The sequence below is a fragment of the Bacillus rossius genome, chromosome 6 (assembly GCF_032445375.1).
Source record: "Bacillus rossius redtenbacheri isolate Brsri chromosome 6, Brsri_v3, whole genome shotgun sequence".
In the NCBI taxonomy this organism is placed as follows: domain Eukaryota; kingdom Metazoa; phylum Arthropoda; class Insecta; order Phasmatodea; family Bacillidae; genus Bacillus; species Bacillus rossius.
This window is the reverse complement of record NC_086334.1, coordinates 64,762,563-64,788,143: the sequence shown is the minus strand read 5'-3', so window position 1 is coordinate 64,788,143 and position 25,581 is coordinate 64,762,563. Positions and strand designations below refer to the sequence as shown.

Here is a 25,581-nt window from a genome sequence, read left to right as displayed (position 1 = left end):
TTTTCAATTTTAGCACAAAACAAAAAAATTGCTAGTTTATTTTGTTGTTTCAACAAACACTGGGCAACCTTAGGGTCCACGATTCATAAATCTTCAAAAATGAATTCGTCATCTAATACTTCCACTGACATTGTTGGTGTTGAAGAGAAATTTTGGGGATAGAGGACATTGACCATTGCCGGTGTTGGCTGGAACTGGTCGCAACCTCCGTTAAGGAACAAATGCTGTGCTGAGAGCAATAATCCATTCAGAGTGTCTGTCATGAGTCTGTTGCGACTTTTAGTTTTTATAAGGTTCACCTTAGAAAAAACTCTTTCACATACAGCACTCGAATGTGGAAGGGCCAATACATTGAATGTAAATTCTGATAGCTCTCGGTATTCGTTTTTCCCGCCTAAGTCTGTAAATGCACCAATTTGGGTCCAGAACTTATCAGCTTCCATAGATATGAGTTCTGGCGAAAAATTGGAGAGTACCATCCCTCGCTATTGGTCATTTATAATTTGCAGTTGGTTGACAGGTGTCTTGCGGTGACGACACTCGTGGAACACATCCTGCACCAACAATTTTTGAGGCCCTCTTACATTTTTTCCTAACACCCGATGAACCACAAGCACTTATTTTAACTGTTTCTGAATCCTCCATTGTAAAGGAGCAATGCAGGAAAAAAAAGTAAGTAAAATAAATTATAGTCACTCACCAAAAATATCCATAAAGTATATTCACCCCTCAACGAATTGTGTAGTAAAGCCGACAAAAATTGCACTTGGTGTTTAATATAAACCGTGGCATTAAAACAGAACAATCCCGTTGCGCAAGCCCGACTTTACTGTGCACTCAGCTCACATCAACGCGGTACTAACTCCCGATGCCGAACCAAAGCTTACTGTAGTGTGATCAATGAACTCCTATTTAAGAGTGACTTTTGTAACGGAACACGAACAGTAAACAAATGTATTTATTTCACCTTTATCTGCAGAGGACAGCAATATCGTCCTTACTTGTAAAAAAAATAACTTTGTACCTCAAAATACACCGATTTCGTTTTTCTGGGAAATATTTTGCTCTGGCGGTTTCGAGGAATTTTCTTTAATCTTCAAATACTCTTTCTTACTCCAAGGTCTCCTCGTAATACTATATCCTTGCGACGATCACTGAGTAACTTATACATAGTTATCGCTATCAGTCACTCGGCAAATGATTACGGTGCGTAATTGAGCCAGGGAAAAAAATTAAAAAGGAGGAAAAAAAAAAGGATTTTCATGTTATGGTACAATTAGCCATTATCGGCAGGTATGTATCGTATATGGTACAAAGCATGCAAATAAGGTACAAAACGATATGTATGGTACGGTCTGGCAACACTGCAGTACAGTGCAATGTCTATACAAATGGGAAGCCTTCTTTTCAAAGACGAGAGAACTAAAAACCCGATCGTCATCTTCGGTTTTTTTTTGTTCATTGTAAATAAATATGGCGTTGTTGATAAAAGTATTCTATGGATAAAAGGAAAAACCATAAACAAGGCACCGGTACTTATTTGTAATTGTTTTTAGAGGAAAATACCTAATTGATTACGAGAAATCTCAGTTTATTCATTAACATACATCTGTACATTGATGCGGCCGCCACCATATTCTTTGTTTGCCGTGTGTCCGTGAATGTTTATTTTGGACAACTCATGATATCTAATGGTCAATTAGGTTAGGTTAGCTACATTATAAATACTTTAAAACATTGTGGACGGTTGATTTTGTTAGGATAGCTACATTAAAGATACTGTGAAATCATGTAAACGGTTTCCTAGCGTTGGATAGCTAAAATATTAAAAAGTTATTTGCTAAGCAACCATAAAATGATTTTACAGTATTTTTAATCTACCTATAATTACCTAATCTAACCAAACATCCACAATGTTTTAAAGTATTTATAATTACTTCTTGCTGATTTTAATAATTACATCTTATAAGTTAAACCTGCACATTTGGAGAATAAATGCCCGCGAATTATTATTTTTTCCCCCCAAATAAATACACCTGTTGTGGTACAGGAAAAAAAAAAGCATGAACTTCCGGGATCTTCGGGTGTGGCTCTCTTGTCTGTAAAACGAAGGCTTCCCTATACAAATATTGTATTCTCCACATATATAAGTAACCAGATAGAGTTCATGGCTGTGAATGTGTAACCAAACTAACTTTGACGTGGAATGTACCAATATGGCGGCCGTATTTACATTCTGCCGAGCCACGCACACATTGAGAACCAAAACATTGCATTGGTGCTGCGTGTTTTGATACGCAACAACATGGTTTTGAATTAATTGGAGTTCTTATACGAGTATATGAAGTAATATTAGATGAAAATGAAATCACACTTGAATAAAGAAAGTTTTAAAAGTTCAAACCTGTCGTAGTCACGGATATCACCCCCCAGTGATGCTGGTTGCGTTCTGCTCTCGGGTCGGGGTTCAAGCCTTGTGGCGGGGGGGAAATATCACTATCCGCACTACAATAAAAGTTCGTCAGTTTGGATGCAACTATTTAATTAGTCCCTCACACAGTCCCTTTACATGGGGCTACCTGCAGCACATTACCCATCCCTCCGCGGAGTAAAGCTCGGCTGCACGTGTTTCGGTGGGCAGGCACCAAGTGTGGGCTGCCCCCCGTGGTCTCGTGGTGCATACATGTGAAGAACTCGCAATGGCCCCTTCTAATGATAGCGGTGAAAAAGTTAAGTTTGATTGCCGGCGCTTGAGACATAGAGTCCATCCCGCTACGGTAAGAATGTGCTCGCTAGTACGCGCAATGTCTAGTCACAAGAAAAAACCTTATATACAAATACAAACTATTTACAATGATGACTTGCGGCGTAACACACGTCGCGAAATCTCCAATCCCCAGACTCGATCTCACCCGTCGTTGCTCTGCGACACTGGTCTTCGCGTACGTCTGCCTCGTCCAGTCGCCAGATGCCTACTCTTGCCGCGCGTCGCGCCTCTCCGCCCATCCTACCCCCACTCCGCGACACGTGCAGTGCTTGAAGGGATTCTGGTTGTTGGCCATGGCTTCGTCGCCCGGTGAATAAAGTCACGTAATTATTTCACAAGGTTTTTAGAAAAACATATAATATTAATACTATGAAATATTATGTAAAGAAAATAATAAATAAAAAAAATGTATTAAACATTACACATTAAACATATTACACATTAACACTAAATCTATAAGTATGTTCTTAATACTAACACATTATCACACTGCACGGGGCAGGGGTGGATCAGGGGTTGGAGCAGTATAACGGTCTCTATGAGCAGGGGAGACACTTGGGTCGACGTCAAACCAATCTCATTATTAGCTTGAGCATATATCAATACTTGAACTTCACACACAAAATCATTCTTATTATACAACTTATAAGTACCTCTGTATTCAATACTAAAATATAATTTAACCCTACACTGCATAGTGTATCATTCATGATACAACCATCTCTTCATGGCTCGTCTGCCATCTAGTGAGAAACAATTCAACCATAGATATCATGTTACAAGCAGCGTGCCAGATGGAAGCTATAGTTATAATCCTAATTGTTAGGTAGCAGCGCAAGTCAATTTTTTTACGCTCTTGGAAAAACTGCACGCTTGTTTCTGGATTGGTCTATTTACTTCATATTCAACATTTTTGCAAAGAGATTACTTCAACGCAGGAAGATTGATAAAATTATACGTGCTTTCGTTAAGTGTTTTTGAAGTGTGTTCCACTGTACAATACTTAGTTTTGTAGTCGTAAATAATAATTTTGTTCATTTTTTTTGGTTGAATCATAGAAAGAAGTAAGGTTCCAGCTGTGCTTCGGTCGAGGAAGGACGTGTCCCGGAGCTGCTCTTCGAGAACCTCGAGATTGCCGCTTCAAATGTGGCTAACACTTCTTAGTGCTACCCAGTGCTAGAGGTAGGTTGTTACAGCAATTTTCGGTATCTGTTCCAACCTGATACTGATACAGCATTGTACCATGTTACAAGTCTCTGATACTTCTGTATCAGATGGTCCCAGGAGGCAACAAAGCTCCGCGTACGCAGACCGTGCGACCGGAAGGAGAATCTGATACATTATTTATCACGCCTGGTAATTCTCTACCTCTGATACTCTCATGCCCGCCTGATACAACCAGTATCAATCAGTTCAACATTCACTGCAGTTCGTCCTGGCCGTGTATCACCATGTTGCGGGCTGTCATGCTTTGTAGTTAGTATCTTTATAGTGAAATAAGGAATGGATAAGTGCACGAAAAAGACTTCATTTGTGTGGAATTTTTTCACGGAAAATAATGAGTTTGCTAATTGTAATTTGTGTAAACAAAAACTGAGTTATAAATCATCGACTAATCTGAAGAAACATTTGAAAAAACATTGATATAGTATGCTCACTAATGTACCTATCTGTTTTTTTATTTTTTATTTTTGATAAAATCGTGAATTTTTAATGTATAAAAACACTAGTTACTAATTGTTTTCGAAAAAAGAAAGTCCATATGTTGATTACATCTGTTATTAGTGTCAACTGAGAATTTATTTCCATTTTCATAGCTGTTAGGTGCACAAATATAAATATTATATCTTGTATTAATGTACTTTTTAATATTAAAATTTCATTAGTTTTATTATTGAACGAGACGGTGCACGCACTGCGCACTGAGCGTACTTCGAAGTAGGACAATAAACAAAACGACTTGTAACCAGGGCTGCCACTCTGATATTCATGAAAAACCTAGATAACCTACAAAAAAAAACCAGACACATGGGTAAAAAACCCACATGCGTCTAAAATGCTATCGTTGAAAATGTTTGCGTACTAATTCAAAAATATAAACATAACTGGTTTTAATATAAAACAATTAATTACCTTACAAGACTGAAAATGGTTAAATACAACCAATACAAGAAAATTACACTGCAGCAAAATGGCTGTATAAGTAATACTTGGACCAGCACATATCATAAAAAAAACCTACAAATATATACATGACAAAACAAACACCATCACTGCATTCTTTAAACCGGTAATTGTTTTTATAAAACTGCATCATGTACGTTAGTCTTTATTCAGAGTCTGATTCTACAAGATTGGTTTGAAGGTTAATTTTTGCATTGGTTTTGTGTTCTGCAAGCCTCTTTGAAGAATGTGTCTAATTTAATATTCGACTTAGCTTCTTGAAAACTAGTTTTGTGTTTATATGTATTTTTGTGTGTGAAACACACAGACTTGTTTGCATTTATCAAACAGATATTGCAACAGATACAGTAGCTACTACCTTTATTATTGTTTTAGGTATAAAAATAATTAAAATTATAAAAAACCTAGAATTGTTGGAATTCATTATTTAAAAACCCAGAAACCCAAACACCATTGGAAAAACCCAGATCTGGGTGGAAAAACCCATGAGTGGCAGCCCTGCTTGTAACAATATCGCTTTGCGCCTCTCCTTCAAAGCTTCAACACCTTCCCCTGCGCTTCCTCCCCTACATGCTTTCCCTTCTTTATCCCTTATTCGTCGTTCCTACTCCCTCCCCTTTCACAAGCTCCGCCCAAGTGACCGTCATCTGCGATCGGGTACTGCGCTCATTGGCCGTGGTGTTGTTCCAGGTGAATTCTGAACTGATACTGAAGTCTCTGATACTTTTCAAGTGTACTCGTTTGCCATTCCTGATACAGGCGCGTATCAGTGACAAAGTATCAGGTTGATACTCTTAGACCCACCTCTACCCAGTGCTCGATGCTTAAGCTGTGTTTAGCACTTATTAATGCTACCCAGTGGTTGATAAAGGTGCCTTTGTGCTAACTGCACACAGGTGGTAATGGTAAAGCGGAGTAAGAGTAAGTAGTGACGACCGACGAACTTGGCAACACCCTGGGAGTTAGATCCCCTATAGCCTAGCCCGAACCGGGCTAACTTAGCCCCGGGGGACAGTCAGTGGGTGGACCCCGAGCGTCAGGTGACAATACAATGACAAGCGAATCTGTCGAAATGGCAGTGAGTGAGGCCCCTTCAGGGCCGAGAAACGACGAATCCAGTGGCTGGACAGTAGCCACTGGCAAGCGAGCTAAGCGCCTGCACAAAGAGGTGTCTGGTGCGGGCAGTGATGACGAGGCGGGCCCCGCCCCCCGCCCCCATCAGCCAACAACAACGACCGAGCCCACCAAAAAAGCACCTCGAATCAAGCCCCTGTTCGTTTTCCTCGACCAGAGGCACCAGTACCCGAGGGTGTCACTGCCCTTAAACAGATGGTGTTAGACAAGATCACGTGCCAGAACCATGGCCTTGACGAAATACAGGTAAATGTAGCGTCCATCCCCGATTACCACAGGACAGTGAAAGCCCTGCAGGCAATTTGTGCACAGCACTCCGTCCTCCTTCAGAGGGACAAAGTACCAAAAAAGTCTGTATTGCACAGAGTGCACCGCCACACACCATCTGAGTTCCTCCAGGAGGAATTCAGCACCCTAAATCTGCCGGTCCAGAATCACTGGTTCTTGGAGTACCGGCAACGATGCGAGAAGTGCGATGCACTCATAATCGAGGTGCCTCAGAGCTGCGACTCTGAGCACATATACGGTCTGAAGGAGTTCGTTGGCATGCTAGTGCGTGTCGACGAATACCGTCGCCCCTCAGGCCCCTCCCAATGTAGTGTATGCCAATGCTACAACAATGTTGGCAAGGCTTGCCACGCGGCCCCTGTGTGCCGGTGGTGCAGCGGGCCACACCGGGCTCCCAACTGCCCCAATGAGGGCAACCTCGATAAAAAAAAGTGAGCACAATGCAAGGAGCCGCAATGAGCGAATTACAAGGGCTGCCAGGTATACAAGAAGGAGACCTGCAGGCACCTTCTGCCCCAGGTACGCAAGCAGTGCGAGCAACAGTCTCACCACGACTTGCGCGACAACCGGCGGGCCTCAATGCAGCCCCAGCCCCAACCGACACAGAGGGTCCCTCAGGGCTACTTCGGCCCCCCGAGGCCAAACCCCTGCGAAACCCCGAGGTACACCCTTCCCCAGAGCTTCGGCGACTACCTGCAGCAGGCCGGTGGCAACCGATTTGCGCCCCTGGAGCAGCACTGCGAGCCTGGCTACAACGAGCTGGACTGCTCAGTGCTAGCAAATAACCCCTGGCAGCGGAAGCAGGGGTTCAAGAAGAACCCGATGGGCCATAAAAATGGCCAGGGCAAGCCCCCACGACCCACCCAGGACAGGCCCGTGCAGCCTGGGCCGGACAGGCCGTGACAGCCTGTCCAGGAGAAGCTCATGGCAGCCAAGGCTGCACCAGATCCGGCGAGACACACAACCGCACTCACCCGGCCGCAGGTAGCTCCCACACCTGAGGTCAGCATGGCAGTGGACGCAATACCAGTGCTGCCAACTGCACCGCCCGTGCCCCAAGAGCAGCCAGCCACGAAACCAGGCCTGACCGACTTCCAGAAAGTGCTCGAGCAGTCACACACTTTCAACACAAATGAAAATCTGGCGGCCACAATTGTCCCCATGTGCCAGCTTATGGTCATATGGTGCGACCCATCTGTCTCACTAACGGAAAAAGTCCATGCGATGATGGGCTTCGTCCAGTCACTGGCTGCCAAGCTCAATGGCAGCCACTAGACAGGCCCCGTGTTGCATAACAACCCCGGCCGATAGGTTAAGTCCACATTCCCTCCTTTTCCGGAAATCATGTGGCATTAAAAATAAATTATCGGAATTCATCCACCACCTGGAAAAATGTAAAATTAAAATAGCTGCGATTAATGAGACACACTTGCAACCGACCAACTGACTAACAATACTAAACTATACAGTTCGTAGGGGCGATTGAGAACAAAACAGATGGGGAGGAGTAGCTCTGGTAGTTCACCGCAGCATTAAACACACTGCATGCCAGCTATCCATTATTCAAAATTTAGAAGTTGTTCGAATAAACTTAAACATAAACCAACAAAACATTAAACTCATCTCAATGTATGCCCCACCAGGTAGGTCCCTCAGTGTAGCGGAACTTGATGTCATGTATGGGGCCGCTCCGAGCTTCCTCACTGTATGTGACATAAATGCGAAACACCGGGAGTGGAATTGCAGGCGCGCGAAAGCAAATGGTGGTCTTCTTTATGCGCATCAGCTTGATAAAAAATATCAGGTTCATGCTCCTACTGAACCCACATTCGACTCAGGTAGACTGAAAAATCTACCTGACATATTGGATATCGTGCTTAATAAACATGTAACCTTGGGATTCGAACTCGAGGTTGTACACGACATGTCGTCCGACCATTTTCCTGTCCTCCTACATTTAGACAATACGAACACGGAAACCAACCCGCCACATAAATTTCGGGACTACAAACACACCGACTGGGAAGGATTTAAAACTAAAGTCGCGCAAAATCTGTCAGACATCGCTGACATAACCGATAGCGACAGTTTAGACACCGCGATGACTAAATTTACTGCTGAATTCCAGGATGGTATAAGCCAGTGCATCCCAGAGAAGGAGGTTAAGTTAGTGCACGACGAGCTGCCAGCATACATACACGACTTGATATCACGCAAAAACAGAACGTGAATACACACGACGATGCACTCTTCAAACAAAACAAAGAATAAATGAGCTATAACTCATTATTTCTGACGAAATCTCACTGTGGCGAAGCAGCCAGTGGGAAGCAAAAATCGCTAGACTAAATATTCAGGATGGGAGTGCCTGGACCATGACGAAGCGATTTTTGAATAAATCTGAAAAAATTCCGCCCCTCGAAACAAATAATGGACAACCCTTCAAACCCCTTAAAAAAGCACAAGCTTTCGCTAGTACACTGGAAGCAGCCTTTCAACCAAACATGGTGCCTTGTGATAGGCAATATACAGCACAAATTTACCGCGAATTAAGCGAGAAATTGCACCAGCCAACTATTTCTGAGCCTCTATTAACTCAGGCACAGGAAATCAAACGAGCTATCAGGAAAATGAAGCCGCAAAAGAACCTGGGAATGACAGCATACAAGCTATCGTTCTGAAACAGCTCCCAGATGAGGCCTTGGAATATTTGGCTGAATGCATTAATGCAATGCTCAGGCTAAGTATTTTCCCCTCCCAGTGGAAGGAAGCTAAAGCAATAGTTTTCCACAAACCAGGCAAAGACAAAAACTGCCCCAGAACTACAAACCAATAAGCCTGCTTAATACTGTGTCGAAAATAGCCGAAAGCATAATATTGCATTGACTAAATTGTCACATACACGAAAATAATTTGCTGCCAAATGAGCAATTCGGCTTTCGCGGTGCTCATTCGACAGTTCACCAGCTAGTAAGTCTCACTGAAGAGATCACAAGTGCCTTTAACGTACGAGACTATGTTGTTGCAATGTTCCTAGACGTAGAGAAAGCCTTTGACAGAGTGCTTCATGCAGGGCTTCTCTATAAACTATACCAAGCTGATTTCCCTGAATGTTATGTCAAGCTAATCACGTCCTACCAAGCAGGCAGAACCTTTAGAGTATCGACTAAAGGGGCCACGTCAGACCTAAAGCAGATTAGAGTAGGAGTGCCACAGGGCAGCATCCTAGGCCCTGTTCCGTTCAATGTTCATGTGCGAGATATGCCACGGCCTGGGTGGTCCCCGACCTGCGCGAGGGGCTGATCCTGGGGGCACCATGGCTGCACGAGGTCGATGTCGCTGTGGAGGTGCGAGCTGGATGGATGAACTTCGGCACCCGCGGGCGCTGGACGGTGTACGGCATACGGCCCCCTCCCTCTCCCTAGTAAGTCACCCACATGGAGAACCTCAGGCACAACATCCCAGCAGAGCATGCTGACGCCATCAGCCGGGCCCTCGAGTTCCGACCTCAGGTATTTGCGGGGACGGACCATTTAAGGGCACGACGATGACGGAGAACAGTATCCCTATGGTGCCGCACTGCCTGCCGTTCGAGAGGATGCATGAGTTCGGGCCCCGGGAGTGCGAAGCGATCCAGTCCCAGGTGGATGAGATGCTGCGCGATGGGGTCATCGAGCCCAACACCTCCCCATACAACTCGAGTGTGGTGCTGGCCATTAAGAAGGATGGGAGTTTATGCTTCAGTGTAAACTTCAAGGCCATCAACAGACTGACTAGCCACGCTCCCCCCACCCCCGCAGATCAACATCACTGATGACTTGGCCAGGCTGGGGGATGCAAAAATTTTCACGATGCTGGACCTGAAGTCGGGCTACTGGCAGGGCCAGTATGTCCCGCCGACCATCCGAAGACAGCGTTCACTGTGCCAGATGGTCGGCGCAACCAGTTCTGTGCCATGCCGTACGGGCTCATGGACGGCCCAGCCACTTTCCAGTCTATGACGGTGCGCATCCTGGACGGGTATATCAGCGTCTTCGCCAGCGCCTATCTGGACGACGTCATCATCTATTCTGGGACATGGGAGGATCACGCGCACCACCTGGCGCTGATCCTAGAAATGCTGGCCAGACATGGACTGACTTGTGCGCCGAACAAGTGTCACATTGGGGCTGAGGAGATCATGTTCCTGGGGCACCTTTTGATGGCGGAGGGGTGCCGTCCGCATCCTGCCCAGCTGGAACTCATTGAGGAGAAGCGCCAAAGACCAGAAAGCAGCTCCAAAACCTTATGGGACTGCTGAACTGGCTGCGGTCTTTTGTACCTGACTTCGCGACGATCACGGCCCCGATGACTGACCTGTTGTTCCGGTGGACGCCCGCCACGGACGAGGACCTGTGCCAGGTCAAAGACCATTTCCGGTACTGTCACACGCTGTCGCGATTGAAACCTGGCGACCCATCTTTGTCCAGATGGATGCCAGTCAGGAGGGGATGGGTGGGGTCCTTTACGAGGTGGATGGCGACGGAGTTAGGCGTGTGATTGAGTATGCCAGCGCGAAGTTTGGGCCGGCTGAGAGAAGGTACCACGTGAACGAGTAGGATTGCCTCGTGGTTGTCTGGGCTCTTCAGCACTATCGGCACCACCTAGAAGGCCGCTCGTTCACACTTAGGACCGACAGCCAGTGCCTTCGCTGGTTGGACTCTGCTCAGGGCCGGAAGTCCAAGTTCACCCGCTGGGCCATGCTGATCCAGGAGTTCTCTTTCTCGGTCGAACACGTCCCGGGATGAGAGAATCAGCTGGCCGACGAGTTGTCTCGACATTCGGATTTATAAGTAAGTTCTGCGACGACCAGGGCTGGGAGAAGGTGCTTCCCCCGGTACACGAGCCCATCGTCGAGAACTCGGGGCCTCATCCGTTCGAGCTGTATGCGCTGTACAGCCCTGCGGCCCCCGAACCTGACTCATGTCCAAAGATGATAGCAGATCTGCTTTAGCAGGTCCATGCTGAGCAGCTCCTGGACCCAGACATACAGTCCCGGCAGTCCGAGTGCGGTGAGAAGGAGATACCGGGCCAACGGAGTCTTGATGGTGTGCTCCAGACCAGAAGCCACACAGGTCGTTCAGGTGGCAGACCCATGTGCTGCCAGAGGCCATGAGATGGGTACTGGGGTACCTGCATGACCACCCCCTGGCTGGACATCCCGGTGCAGAGCAGAAGCCTTGGGAGATTCGATGGAAATTCCACTGGCCAGGTGACGCTGCAGAGGTACGTCATTATGTCAGGGCCTGCCAGCGTTGCCAGGAGTGGAAGTCCCGGAGAAGCGACAGTGAGGAGCAGCAGGTCCCACGGCGGCCCTGGGATCCCTTCCATACTGTGGTGGTGGATAACATGGGGCCATACCCTTGCATGTCCCGTGGCCAGCGTTTTATCATGGTGGTCACAGACATCTTCACCCGCTGGGCGGAGGCATTCGCTGTACCAAACATGAAGGCCGGCACCATGATTGCCCTGATTGAGCACATGTTCTTCCCGCGATACGGGTATCTCGGGGTCCTCTTGACGGACAACAGGGTGCAGTTCATAGGGAGACACTGGCGGTTGTCCTGTGGGCATCGCAAGATGCCCACCTCCTACCTGCGCACGAATCCGACCGAGAGGCGCAACCAGGACATAAAAACTCAGCTTCGCATCTGGTTGGACGAAGACCACACCAAGTGGGACCTGCACCTGCCGACATTGCTGTATTGCCTGCACCAACCGACAAATGTGGTCACAGGCCATTCTCTCGCCAAACTGGTGCAGGGGCGCAACCTCGCCCTGCCCGGGTAAGCACAAGCACTCGCCGACCCGGACATGACACCTGTTGACAAGCTACATGACGATGCCCGATGGCATCAGGAGCTCTTCCTGGCACAACAAAAGCCCCAGACGACCAGGCCCCTGGTAAGCTCGAGCGAGGACAGTGGGTGTACGTATGTTGCCACCATCCGTCGTCGGGCAACAGGGGGTTCTGCGCCAGACTGGCGCCCAAGTGGGCGGGGCCACAGGAGGTGGTCGCTTGTTTGGGGGAGCACGACGTACCTCGTCTGTCGCGCTGATGGGCGCACGACGAAGGTGCACAGAGACAACCTTTGAAAGGTGGACTCAACCGACGATTGCCACCTACAGACACCCGTACCCAGCGACGACCCGGCGGAAGAGCCCGACCGGGCCATGCAGGAACAGGCGACACCTGAGGGTGGCCATGTGGGGGACGGCGGCATCACTCAGGGTACAAGGGGGGGAGCGACGACATCTGAGGCATTAGACAGAGGGAGACCATGGGGTGTTAGCCTGGACGAGCTGGAGCACCTCGTGGACACGATATTCCTGAACGATGATGATGAATGACCATGCGAGTCGGACGTCACCATCGAGGATGTGCCCGACGTCGACACAAATCTCGGGGACTTGATCGACCTGAGCGACCCGATGGTGACCCCTCCTGACCACTAAACGAGATGCCGACGGGGGTGCACCCGCCCATGGGAGCGATGGCCCGGGGGGGGGGGGGGGGGGGAGGGGCGGGCGACTACGAGCGACGCGATGGCCGACGAAGTGATGGTGCGACTTCTCAGCGGGGAGAGTGACGAGGAACAGGTGCAGCCCATGGTACTAGACATGCCCCCTGAGGAGACAACGATGGTGGTGCACGCTGTGGATGGGCCCAGAGTACACCAGTGCACACACTGCGTGACGGCTCCTTACTATCTCTGGGACTATGAGTGGGAAGGGCAGTACATGTACCGTGACCTATGATGGACTGACAGGGGTGGACTTTGCTGCAGCATCATGCAGCTGCTGCCGCGGTTCGCCCGACTTCCGATGAGCGATGTGCACACACCTGACCGAACTTACAACCAGACTCGACCGCACCTGCTTGCCTGAGCCGACGTCGGTGGGCAGAGCGGCCTCGGGGAGAGGGGGTATATGACGACAGTTGCCCTGTCCTCCTTGGCTTAGAGGCAGTTTCTGCCCATCGCTGTGTACCTGAGGGAAGCCGCCCCTTTTCCCCCCCAGTGCAGTGCAGTGCTATGTACTAGGGATGCATCCGCGTGCGCCGTAACGCCTCTTATAAGGACCGCTCCAAGACGGACATTTCCTGTATATATTGTAAATATTTCTTAAATAATAATTATATGTTACAATAGGGTTTATGTGTAGTTCTGTAGGGGCCGCACCTGGTTCGCAGCGAACATATAGTCTCTCCACGCCGACTTCCCTCCCCCCTCCAATCACCCCTCGCGCGGCGCAAAGCGTGTGCGAGGTGAGAGGGGCGAGTCAGTCGCCACTTGGCTGTCGCGCAGTATGGACCTGCGACTCTGCGCTCCACGAGTTCCGAAATCCTTAGCCACGTACGTGTTTATGTGTCTGTCTTAAAGTTTCGTCAATATCTAGTACCTATTTGTTCATCTTCGTCACTGAACGAGATTATCGGAGGAAGATTCATTTCTCGGTGAGGCAGGAAGCGTGTGATTCCGTTATTTCGGGACAGGTGCGGTCAGGACTAAGGCGGACTAGCCGCAAAATAAATCAGTGTGCGACCAATTAGCGGACGTTTCCTAATTTTCGACCCAACATCCACCTCCTCCAGTCGGCCTGAACCTCATTTCCCCAGCTCCCAGTTCTGGCCACGTTAGGCAATACATTAATAATTAAACTTACAGGCGTAAATCGGGGACCGGGAAGGTGCTAAGGGCCCTGGGACGACAATATATATTAACTAAAATTTTTGTAGATAAGTTGACAAAACATACTTTTAGAACTATTGGAGTAAAACTACATGAAAAATAAGTCTGAAAATATCTTACCTTTCATAAGCTTGCAAAATTATAGCAGGAACCAACAAAAACATATAAACATAGATATTAAGAAACAGTATACAATCCTCATCTCCTTACTGCATCACATGATTTTAGTCAGAATAGCCAACCTTTGAAAAAATTACTAGCTTTTCTCTGTCAATACTGAAAGATATATCATGACTGTCCACACTAACCCCATGTCCACACTAACCCCCCTCTCCCCTACACAGAACACACTGTATAGTCCATCCACGGTAACCTCCTACTTTTCTGAAGCCCTGCTTTTCACCGGATCTACTTTAATGTCACTATGTATCCTTCCGCCGTATGTAAACAAAAACATTGCCATGTGACAAATGTCAAATGGTTTGTTTACAATCACCAGCTGTCAAAACAATGTGTGTGTGTGTGTGTGTATGTATATATATATATATATATATAAGTAATTTGAATATGATCTAAGTATACATGTATATGTGCATAACATTTATGATACCCAATGGTAAAAATATTAAAAAATAAGTTTGTTAGCTAAAGAAATAACATATAATTTAAAGTAAATTTTTAGGAGAACATATAAATTTACAACATTTATGTAAGCAATAAATATCATCGTTTAGTACAGTTCAACACAGTTTTCTGCATCTGAAAAAAAAAGTATTGTAAATTATACATATGGCTGTCCATCTAAGCAATCTGGAAAAGACTAAGGATTGAAGATTTAATAAAATTAACAAATTCAGATGAAAACATTTAAAAATGAATTTTCTTCTTTTATTTAATAAACCCCTACCACAAATAAAAATATGGTTATATACATTTTCCTGAGTATACTTATTAGACAAAATCATAATTTTATGAACAGTAAAATTGTGGTAAAGAATTGACAGTAATTTCTATACCACTTATATGCATTATTTATTTGTGGCCCTGGATGGGGACTGGCTTTTTGTTTTCCAAGTAAGTTCACTGAAAAATGAAGAGACACAACAAAATAAAATGTTTCACATACACCTATACGAATCCAGAAATGAAATTTATTATTAATTTTATAATATGTGTAATATAAAGTTAATACATAAAGTTCCAGTAATCAACATACTTAATGGGAATGCATAAAAGAAAAAAAAATGTTTCAAACCCCAATACTTACAGTTGCCCAGGTGTTTATTACATACAGACCTCAATAAGAACACCCGGGTAAATCATCAAGAGGAACTGCCAGTACTTCACTGTCTCCATCTACTTGCTGTGTCGTAACCTCAAATTCTTCGCTGTCACTGTCTTCACTTGAACTATCCTCGCCGAGGTGGATGATGAGTGGAGGAATGGTGCCGCTGTCTATGTGGACTTCTCTCTCCCAGTCTGCTTGAATTAGCTTCTCCACGTGATCCACACACCTCGCCCATCTAAAAAAATTAATGTATACAGTAAAACCTCTATATAAATGACCTGTTTATAGCAAAAACCACTCTATAACAAAATATGTTTGTTTCTGTCAAAACGGCATAGTAAACAATGCATGGCATGCTCTTTATTACATACAATTTTGAACTCACTCCACAAGAAACTATTTTTAAACACAACAAAACTCATTTAATGTGTTTTCCTCAACTATCAAAGCTATTATTTAATACTTGAAGTAACATGTTTTGTTTTATGTTATCTGAAAAAAAAAATTTGAGTGGTTTATTCAAGATATAATAAAGCTGTAAATATTTTCTATGTTATCAATAAAGGCTTAGAATGCATATTATAAAATATTTATTTCATAACTTTTGTGTTTGTTTTTGGTTAAAATTTGTCCCAGACAAAAACAGTGAGATATAGCGAAAATTTAATTTTTTGAATAGTTTTGATGATTTACTGTATATGTATTTCACTATAATAACATAACTTTTGAAAATACTAATGTGCAAGAACTACATGTGTAAATACCTATTCAAGTTCGCTAGATGAAAATATTCAAAATTCTCTACGTTGAAATTTTATCTGAATATTGAAATCTGCCTACAGCACTGAACCCACCATAACTTTAAAGTCATTGACACAAGATTAAGCATAACAGAAAGTAATATCACAATTACTAATAAATACAAAACTATTTATGGAAATGAAACAATTGCAAATGGACTGCAATTACAAAAAAAAAAAACCTTGCAAATAAGTCACCACTGTTAGATCTAGAAACTACACAAATATGTATGAATCACATGGGAATAAAATTACAAACACAAACACGAACACAAACACATACATGCAACACATTTTCAAAACGACAACTACACAAATTCAAACCACTTATTTTTACCAATTGTTTTAAAACTGTATTACTGGTATATGAATATACACAAAATGATAATCACACTATACACACACTAGCACACAAAGTTATCAAAAGGAATGGTAGGACCAGGCTGCTAGGCAACAATACTTACGTATTATGTAAAAATTTATGGTAAGGGTTTTGCTGAAGCTTGAGGAATGTTCTACAGGAAAATAAAACAATTTCTACTTCAAAAGGAATACCCCATTGGTCATGCAACATGAAAATACCTCTCTGGTGTGGAAGCATCAAGAGCCTCTTTCCAGATGGCTGCAACTGCATCATTGTCAAATCTCTTAGCCCGCCCCACGTTACTATTGTAATGGTGTTTACATTGAGCCCAAACTAGTTCGATTGCATTATAGTGGCAGTGATAGGGTGGGAGTCGTAGAATTTTGTGGCCATAGTTACAAGCCAACTCGTCTACCTCATATCTGAAAAGTGTGTTAGAACAAGGCGTATACGTAATTTTTTGCAACTATCTCACTTTTAAAGAAATGCTGTAAAAAAAACGAAATAATATACCGTATTCGGGGCTTGTTTTGTTTAGCTATTCTCAGCAGCTCCACTTTCAACAAATTATTTTCATGTTTTATCTCATTCTTCTCCAGCCACGCGATCAGTGCATCCTTGGTCCAGTTCGTTGTAGGTGTTTTCTCAACCTACGTTATGCCAACATTTAACTAAATACTCAAGTAGCTGATAAGAATTCATGACAGTAGAACCCTGTTACAATTTTACTGCTTATAAAGTTTTCCTGCCTATAATGTATTATTTTTCAAGTCCAATATTTTCCCTATAAGGACAATGTATTTAATTCCTGGATATAATGTTTCACAAATTATGCGTTTCGTGCTTGTAATGTTCACTTCATAAAATTTTAGAAGACGAAAAAAATTAAAAGCCTTTGTCTATACTGTCTATGTATATGTGTATGTTAGCAGTTAACTGCCTGTTGACACCCTTGGAAAACAAATAAATTCATAAATTTTTAGCCATTCTGTGTGTTTTCAAATGTATTCACTTAAATCACATGTTCAAGTGGCAAAAGAACTGGACTTAAGCATTTCCACTGTAAACACTGTCGTGAATTATGACAATTATACAGAAATGAGACAATTTTACAGCAATGAGACAATGTGTAAGTAAAGACAAAGCAGATAGAAGCTGGAAGCACCATGATGTTAAAGAAAAATTGTTTTTGGCTTGCTACAAGCAAATTGGAGCATCAAATATATCTTTATGCAGCTTGTTGAGTCCATTGGCAATAAATCCACACTAAAAAGTACTAAATTGAATTTCCTGCTTATGTTTTTTTTTCTTGTAGCCCCTTAAAAACAAATTATAACAGGGTTCTACTGTACTTATGCAAAGCAAACATGTGTTTTGGCATATTGTCGTAATGAATTTCTAAATTTAACAAAGCATGTTAGTTTAGTGACTAGAAATTTTTTTGAAAATATTATTTTAATTTATTAAGTAGGGCAACAGAGCATTCATAAAGTGGGTCCTTTTACCAAACAAGTAATTATGTCATTTTCAAATGCTATTTGCAATAAAAAATTTTTATTTGGTATTTCAAACCCTCTACTAAATTAGTTTGCACTATGATGTAATTCAATTACATTATATATATATATATATATATATATATATATATATATATATATATATATATATATATATATATATATATCTCTGTGTGTGTAATCAATTTCAGCTCAAACATTATAGTTTAAAAAAATGTAGTGTAGGCATACTATTAAGATAACAATTATTGCTGGCAAAATGTATTAGTCTCGAATATTCGTACTTATACACATGTAAATTTTTCACATTACAATTTGAGCAATAAAAAGACACTGCTTTACCATTGCACATACCTGGGTGCTGTGATATGAAGCATTGTCCATTATGCACCAACATGTCTTCAAACCACATCAAGAAAGTTTCCCCATTCATCTCGCCATGGTAGTCTGCAGTCTTCTGACCTGAAACAAAAAGTAATCCTGCTCCTGGCACAAAGCCAGTGCGCCCTCCAGCATTAACAACAATAAACCTTTTACCATCTCCAACAGTACGTCTCTTCGCAGATTGTAGACTCTTGTCCTGCCATGACTTTGATACAGTTCCTGAAAAATATATGAAATGGAAATGAAATACTTTGTATTGGACCACAGAACAAATTTTCAAATAAATTAATGCCTTGCCTCTCTGGAAAATCCATGTTTCATCAACAAATATGAAATTGGCACCTCTTTCTTTTTCTTCTTTATACTTTCTCAAGAAATCTATTCGCTTCAATACTATGTTTTCATTCTCTATCAAAGCTTTTCGTCCATCAACAGTTGTCCATGAAAATCCCATCTTCTTTAACAATTTATGAAGACTTGATCTTCCACCATAATAATCTATTTGTCTTTCCCTGATTTCTTTCAAAATGGTGTCGACTGTAACATTCAAACCTGTAAATTTATTGCATACATTAACAATACATGAAATAACAGAGGTACACAAAACTAAGCGAAACCACAACCCCGTAGAAGATAATTTAAGTGCACAATTTACATTTATTAAATAGTTTTAATAAACTGACATTTCAAAAATACTTTTAAATTAATTTAAATTTTGTAGTTTGCTTAGAGGAATTCTACATTGCAGTATTTTTGTCTGCAATGATATGACGATTATATTGCGCGTTTGTATTGAAGTTGTGTAAAACATTATTATTTCAGCATTCAATTTAGCAATCAATAAGTTACAAGCTCTACACTGTGTTATAGGTAAATGTTTTGTATCGTGTATCCCATGTGATCCCTAGATCTTTATGCATGAACCTGTACATCCTATTGATCGTGTGGTGCATGCTTTTTTTCATTTATTCAGATCAAAGATCCTGAACATAATCAAATATTGTGGTATAGCAAGAATAATTATCATAAGTTTAATAAAACATATATATTTTCATTATTATTCAACTTTAAATCATAACTCATTACTACATCACAGGTTTTTAGTTTTGGTTTTGTACAGGATTTTTAAACGTAATAAATTAGAAAAGCAAGCATCATCAATCACAGGATCAATATTTGCAGGATCATGCGATCAGGATCAATGTATCGAATCGGATACGCGATACTAAACTTTTACTGTTTTATAACCTTCTGTTACTTCATACACTAACACACAGTTTGTCTGGCTAAGTTGTGTTTTCATATGATACTTCATTACAATGAAGTAGGCCTATTGTTTATAAAATAACAATCTTTATATATATATTTCTTGTGTGCGTGTGTATGTCACTGAACTCCTCCTAGACGGCTGGACCGATTTTGATGAAATTTTGTGTGTGAGTTCACGGGGATTCGAGGATGGTTTAGATTCACAATTGGATATTTTATCTCGATTCTGAGTTAAGAAAAACTAAAAAAAAAACACGCTTAAAAGCAAAAATTGCAGCGCATTATTAGAAGCCATTAAGTTTTGTTATTGTAAGGAACTAAGTAGAGTAAGAAAAAAATAAAGATCCTGACAGCTTATAGCGTCGCCATATTTGTTTCAATTTTCAATAACCTTTTTGTATATTACAATTTAAATTGCAGAAAAAAAATCATGTTTCATAGCCACACAAATAGTGAGGATGGTTTAGATTCACAATTGGATATGTTATCTCGATTCTGAGTTAATAAAAACTAAAAAAAAACACGCTTTAAAAGCAAAAATTGCAACGCATTATTAGAAGCCATTAAGTTTTGCTATTGTAAGGAACTAAGTAGAGAGTAAGAAAAAAATAAAGATCCTGACAGTTTATAGTGTCGCCATATTTGTTTCAATTTTCAATACCCTTTTCGTATATTACAATTTAAATTGCAGAAAAAAATCATGTTTCATAGCCACACAAATAGTGAGTGTGTGTCATTTCTCTATGTCCACGAGGTCTCGCCGCGTCAATTTTCTCCTTGGAGCGAACCCGTCCGCTTAATTAAATAAACAGCTTTTATCGTTGAATGATTTCATGATGTGTCTAACGAAAAGTTGGGTCGGTAGGTGCGAATGCCCCTGCGTGGCCAGCTAGGACCGTCGGTGATGGTTGCGGTTGGAGGGGTCCCTGGCTGCTAACACGTCACAAGCCCTGTGCAGCATAGCACACTGATTCCTGGCTGGGTTAGGTGGAATCACACAATAACACACACGAATTCGGTTTTGTACTGTCGGTGACACGTCGCGCACAGAGTGGTTGGAGTGGACGTTTAATTGGTTCGAACAGTTACAGTTACAGTTTACCCTTACACGATGCATATTGAATTACCCTAAGAAATTAAATTAAATTAACACTGGCCGCTCTGACGTGCTGTCACTAATCTTAAACCCTAATGCCAGTCGAGGTTAAGGGGGAGGTCGAAAGAGGCGGCCAATCCCGAAAATTGTCAAAGCTGGGGTACCCGGGTCCACCTGTAAGGATCGCGGTTCGTAGTCAAATTAGATGCAAGATCTCTGCATCGTTGTTGCCGGTGCCTGTGCACCCGATGTTTAATAAATAAGTCACTTGTAGCGGGAATCGGCCCGTGCTGTATGGTGAACTGTCCCGTGTAATATATGGTGCAGAGAGTTTATGGTTAAGCGGCTGGATTAGGCCCTACAATGTAAAAAGGACTGGGTACGCACGGGGAATTTAAGCAATGAAAAGGATTTGATTAATGACTATAGTTACCAGTAGTGAATTTCAGTGGATACAAAGGATGATGACTCCCCCTGGGACGCACGTCTGCCCTGGTCCGCGAGACGCTCGGTACTGGAGTTTGCTCTTGGCGCGAGATGAAGGGCTTTGCATTCTTTCGCGCCAAAGTTTCTAAAGTTCCGTTACCGTCGCCCGGGTTCTCGTGTTTTTGAGATCCGTCGTAGTTCCTAGCGGGAAGGTTGAGTTTTTACGGGAGAACGTATCCAGGAGGGCGCCAGGCTAACTCGGTGGTTAACCACAAGGTGGGTCGGTGGGTACGAAGGCCCCTGCGTGGCCCACTAGGAACGGCAGCGGTGGTCGTGGTGTTAGGGATCCCTGGTTACTGATGCACTTCTGGCCCTACACAGCATAGCACGCTGATGCCTAACTGGATTTGGGAGGTTCACAAATAACAAACACGAGTCTGGTTTGCACTGTCGTATACATTTCGCACACAGAATGTGCGGAGTGGACGTTTAATTAACGTTGGCAATTACACTTGCAGTTACAGTTACACTATTTATTAAACTATGTTTACACTGAGCGCTCTGATGTGCCATCACTAAGATTAAGCCCTCACGCCAGTCGAGGTTGAGGGGGTGAGTTCGATTGGAGTCGGAAAATCTCGTAAATTGGGAATGACGACTCTCGGGCCCACCTGTGTGGACTGAAGCTTGCTATTGTATTAATTAAAAGTCATTAACTAGGTGTGGCCGGTGTCTGTGCACCTCGGCAACTAACCGAATGTCTGTGATGGCCATAGTTGGCTCGCGCCGTATGCTGCACTGCCCCGTGTGAAGCGTGCTGCGGGGAATTTTACGTTTAATCAGCTGGGATAGGCCCTACACCGTAAAAAGACCGGGCATACACGGGAAGTTAATTAAAAAAGGTTTTGGAACGTGATATAATTACCAGAATGAAATAAGTGTAGACAATGATTGAAGTCTCCCCGTGGGATGCACGTCCACCCTGGGGCCCTATTCTTGACGCTGCTGGAAGAATTCCGCTAGCTGAATTACTTGATTCCACCAGAGATTTGCTAAACCCTATTCTTGAACACTCGCTAGCGGAATTATGTATCGGAATTACGTCACAAACTACCGGAATTATTCCGCCACCTCGTGAGCTGGCGGAATCACAATTCCGGTAGAGATTTAAACGTTGTTTGTTATTTTAAACCATGATTTGTCCAAAATGGAGTCTCTGGTATGGTTCTGAAATTTTTTTAAATCGTTTGTATGTTTGGTTAGTTTAGGTTAGCTACATTTAAATCTTGTTTAATAATGCGTGTGTTTATATACTTATATTATAATACTTCATTTAAAACCAGAAATAACTTATTCGTCTCATTATGTTATGTGAATATTCAGATAAAAATACGCCATGTGATGCTTTCAACCTTCAAAATTCGTGTGTGCGTGGCGAGAAAACTTTTGTAACAATTTAACTAATATTTAATGTTTTAAGTATTACATTTTTGTTTGTGTGATTTGCAATGGCAGGTATTTAAATATTACGTTACGAAAGTTATATTTACCATCTTCCATTAAATACTTAATATTGTACCTACTTAGCATAAAAAACATTGAAATTTTTGCTGTGTATAAATTTGTGGCTTATTTGACGTGTATTGTGATAAATACAATACCGGTAACGTAGTTTCCATATTACGTAATTCGTTTTAGACACCAAATATTGCAATTGTGTGTCATGTTTTGATGGAACAAAACTATAGTGGTAGTTAGATTATGCACATGTATTCGTTAAAAGTACATCCATCCGGAATAATTGAAAAGTACTCTAAATGAGTCCATTTATATATGAATTTCCCACAGTGATAAGTGATTGTGAAAATAAAGGTTATCCTATTTACCCTTCCCTATCTTGCAAACAGAGCCAACATTCCTACCACGCAAATAATATGATTGAAAACAACACACACCGATGAAAACCCACACAAGTAGTATTAAATAAATTATGGAAGAAGATATAGTTGAAAGATTATGTTGATAAATTCATAAGATTGTTTTCAAGAAGCCCCTACACCAAACAATTACAAACTTTGGTAAAAGTTCCGTTTTGCTTATCCAGGTGTATCTAGATATACCTTTGATTCTAATGGCATAATCCTGTACACCTGATCCTGTGTTCTATGATGCTTATCTTTCTTATCAGTTGGAATAACTTCAGATTTCGCGCTGTCGCGCGAAATACGTCGGCGCTACGCGCCTGCCCACTGCTAAAAAAATAAGCATTATGTACCACAGGATCAGGTGTACAGGATCATGCCAACAGGATCACAGGTTAACTTGGATACGCAATACGGAACTTTTACCCATTTCCCCCCGCACCATGAGATAATTGCCAGATGATGTTCATAAAATGTTATAATTTTGTATTGACTTGCAGTTATAAAAATCTTAATGTACACATTGACAATTGTTTGCTGAATCAAGAAACACCGCATAAAATTTATTTTCACCTCAAATTTTACACTAACATAAAAAGTTGCGGCAAAGTAAGCAGAAACAAACTAAGAAACGATTACTTTTAAGTGATAAGAATTTTAAATTCTATCAAGTAAGCAGAAACAATAAACTAAAAAACGAGTACTTTTAAGGGATAAGAATTGTAAATTTTAATAAAATTCTTGCCACAAACTATCAGCACGTTTCTTGGTAAATTCAGGATAAAATTTTCCTCTGGACAAAGAATCATTTTTTTCCATGAATGATAGCAAAATTTCCCGTTGTTCGGCCGTAACTTTACAGCTCATTTCAATTTGATAAGTACGAGGATATTTACCAACACGAGGATATTTGCAAAGAGTAAACAAAACAAAACATTCAGTATTCATCCACTTCCACGGGAAATTTACCTTTCCTCATTGTGATTGGCCTTCTACCAGTGACGTCATCAGTTAAAGCAACGTTGCCACACTTCCGTAAAGACTTATCGTTGACCCGACAATGTTGATTCCGGTAGCTACTACAGCAATTTCAAGAATTGGTTTTTTACTCTCTACCGGAATGAAACTCGCGGATTAATCCGGTAGCGGAATTATTCCGGTAGCGTCAAGAATCGGCCCCCTGGTCCGTGAGTCTCGGGAAGCCTACATTTCACAAAGGGTTGAGGACCAACCCGAACATGCCCGAAGACTTCACCTTCGGCCAAATTCGTGACTTTGTTTTTATTTTCATAACAGCACGGCCATGTTGGTGGATATCAAAAACACTTATTAATAATAATTGTGAGGTTAAGTGTTTAATTCATAGAAAGAAAGTGCATATTTAGTAATAATCTTAAGATTATTATTCACTGTTATATTACAAGTATTCGTTATGTTCAGGATCTTTCAACGCACTAAATTAAAACAGCAAGCATCATGTACCTCGGGATCAAGTGAAAAACTTGGATATGAGATACTGAACTTCAGATTTGCGTGTAAATTAAGAGATATGTATCATCATTTAGTTCATATTTTCTCTCTACAGGTTTTAAAGTTTAGCCTAGGTTGACGTAATTTTTTTCGTATCACGTGTCCAAATTGATCCCTTGGTTTTGTGGTACAAGATGCTTGCTGTTTTAATTTGTTACGTCGAAAGAGTATGGACATAACAAATACTAGAACATCACAAGACAAACAAATTATCTCAGGTGTTGTGAAATAATTTCTTTTGTAACTGTTTTACATTCATATATAAATTGTAATAACACAAGTTAGTATGCCCATGTTCTTTCAATGTACCAAATCAAAACATCAAGCAAAATGTACCACAGGAACAATGTATACAAGATCATGCCTTCTGGATCAAGGGATGAATTTGAATATGTTATACGAACTTTTACCAATTTCACTTTCGGGACAAGTATGTATCACAATATCATTATCACATTAATGATGACATTAACATGGCACATTTATGTCATTACCATATCTGCATTATTATGTCACTAGCATGATTATATGGGGGTTTTAGTTGGGGAGTATTCTAATGCTTGTTTTGCACAAAATATGTTTGTGTATTAAACTAGCTTTCTGGTAACGTATTTTATGCTATGGCCATGCTTATTCTAGAATTAGAACATACCTACTACAGTATATATTTTACCTGTGGTATCATATTCTATACTTAAGAACAAGCCCTACCTGTACTAGGATAATAGAACACCATACTGAAGATATATTACATTTCATTATTATTTCTCAAGATATATATCTGATGTAACAGGAGCATATGAATGTCCGTCCAAAAGTTTTTTTTTCCAGTGTTTGTACTTTAAGAACGTACAGGTATGTGTGAATGCACAGGTATTATAA

At 42.1% G+C, this 25,581-nt stretch overlaps 1 protein-coding gene and 1 long non-coding RNA gene across 5 annotated transcripts in view; both read right to left on the bottom strand.

Annotated features, from left to right (window-relative positions):
* LOC134533267 (stabilizer of axonemal microtubules 2) overlaps window positions 1-24,156 on the bottom strand; it is a 107,132-nt gene extending 82,976 nt beyond the window's left edge. For 2 of the 4 annotated variants that reach the window (XM_063370708.1, XM_063370709.1), the window contains exon 1: window positions 24,066-24,122. In XM_063370708.1, coding sequence (XP_063226778.1) covers window positions 24,066-24,106 — 41 coding nt within the window. In that variant the 5' untranslated portion in view covers window positions 24,107-24,122. The other 2 variants (XR_010075285.1, XR_010075283.1) reach the window with 2 other exon arrangements.
* Window positions 3,678-17,333, bottom strand: LOC134533269 (uncharacterized). Its single transcript, XR_010075286.1, has 2 exons — window positions 17,069-17,333; window positions 3,678-15,626 (listed from the first exon to the last, which is right to left on the bottom strand). It is a non-coding gene; the product is annotated as an uncharacterized LOC134533269 (long non-coding RNA).
* Window positions 24,157-25,581: the final 1,425 nt, after the last annotated feature.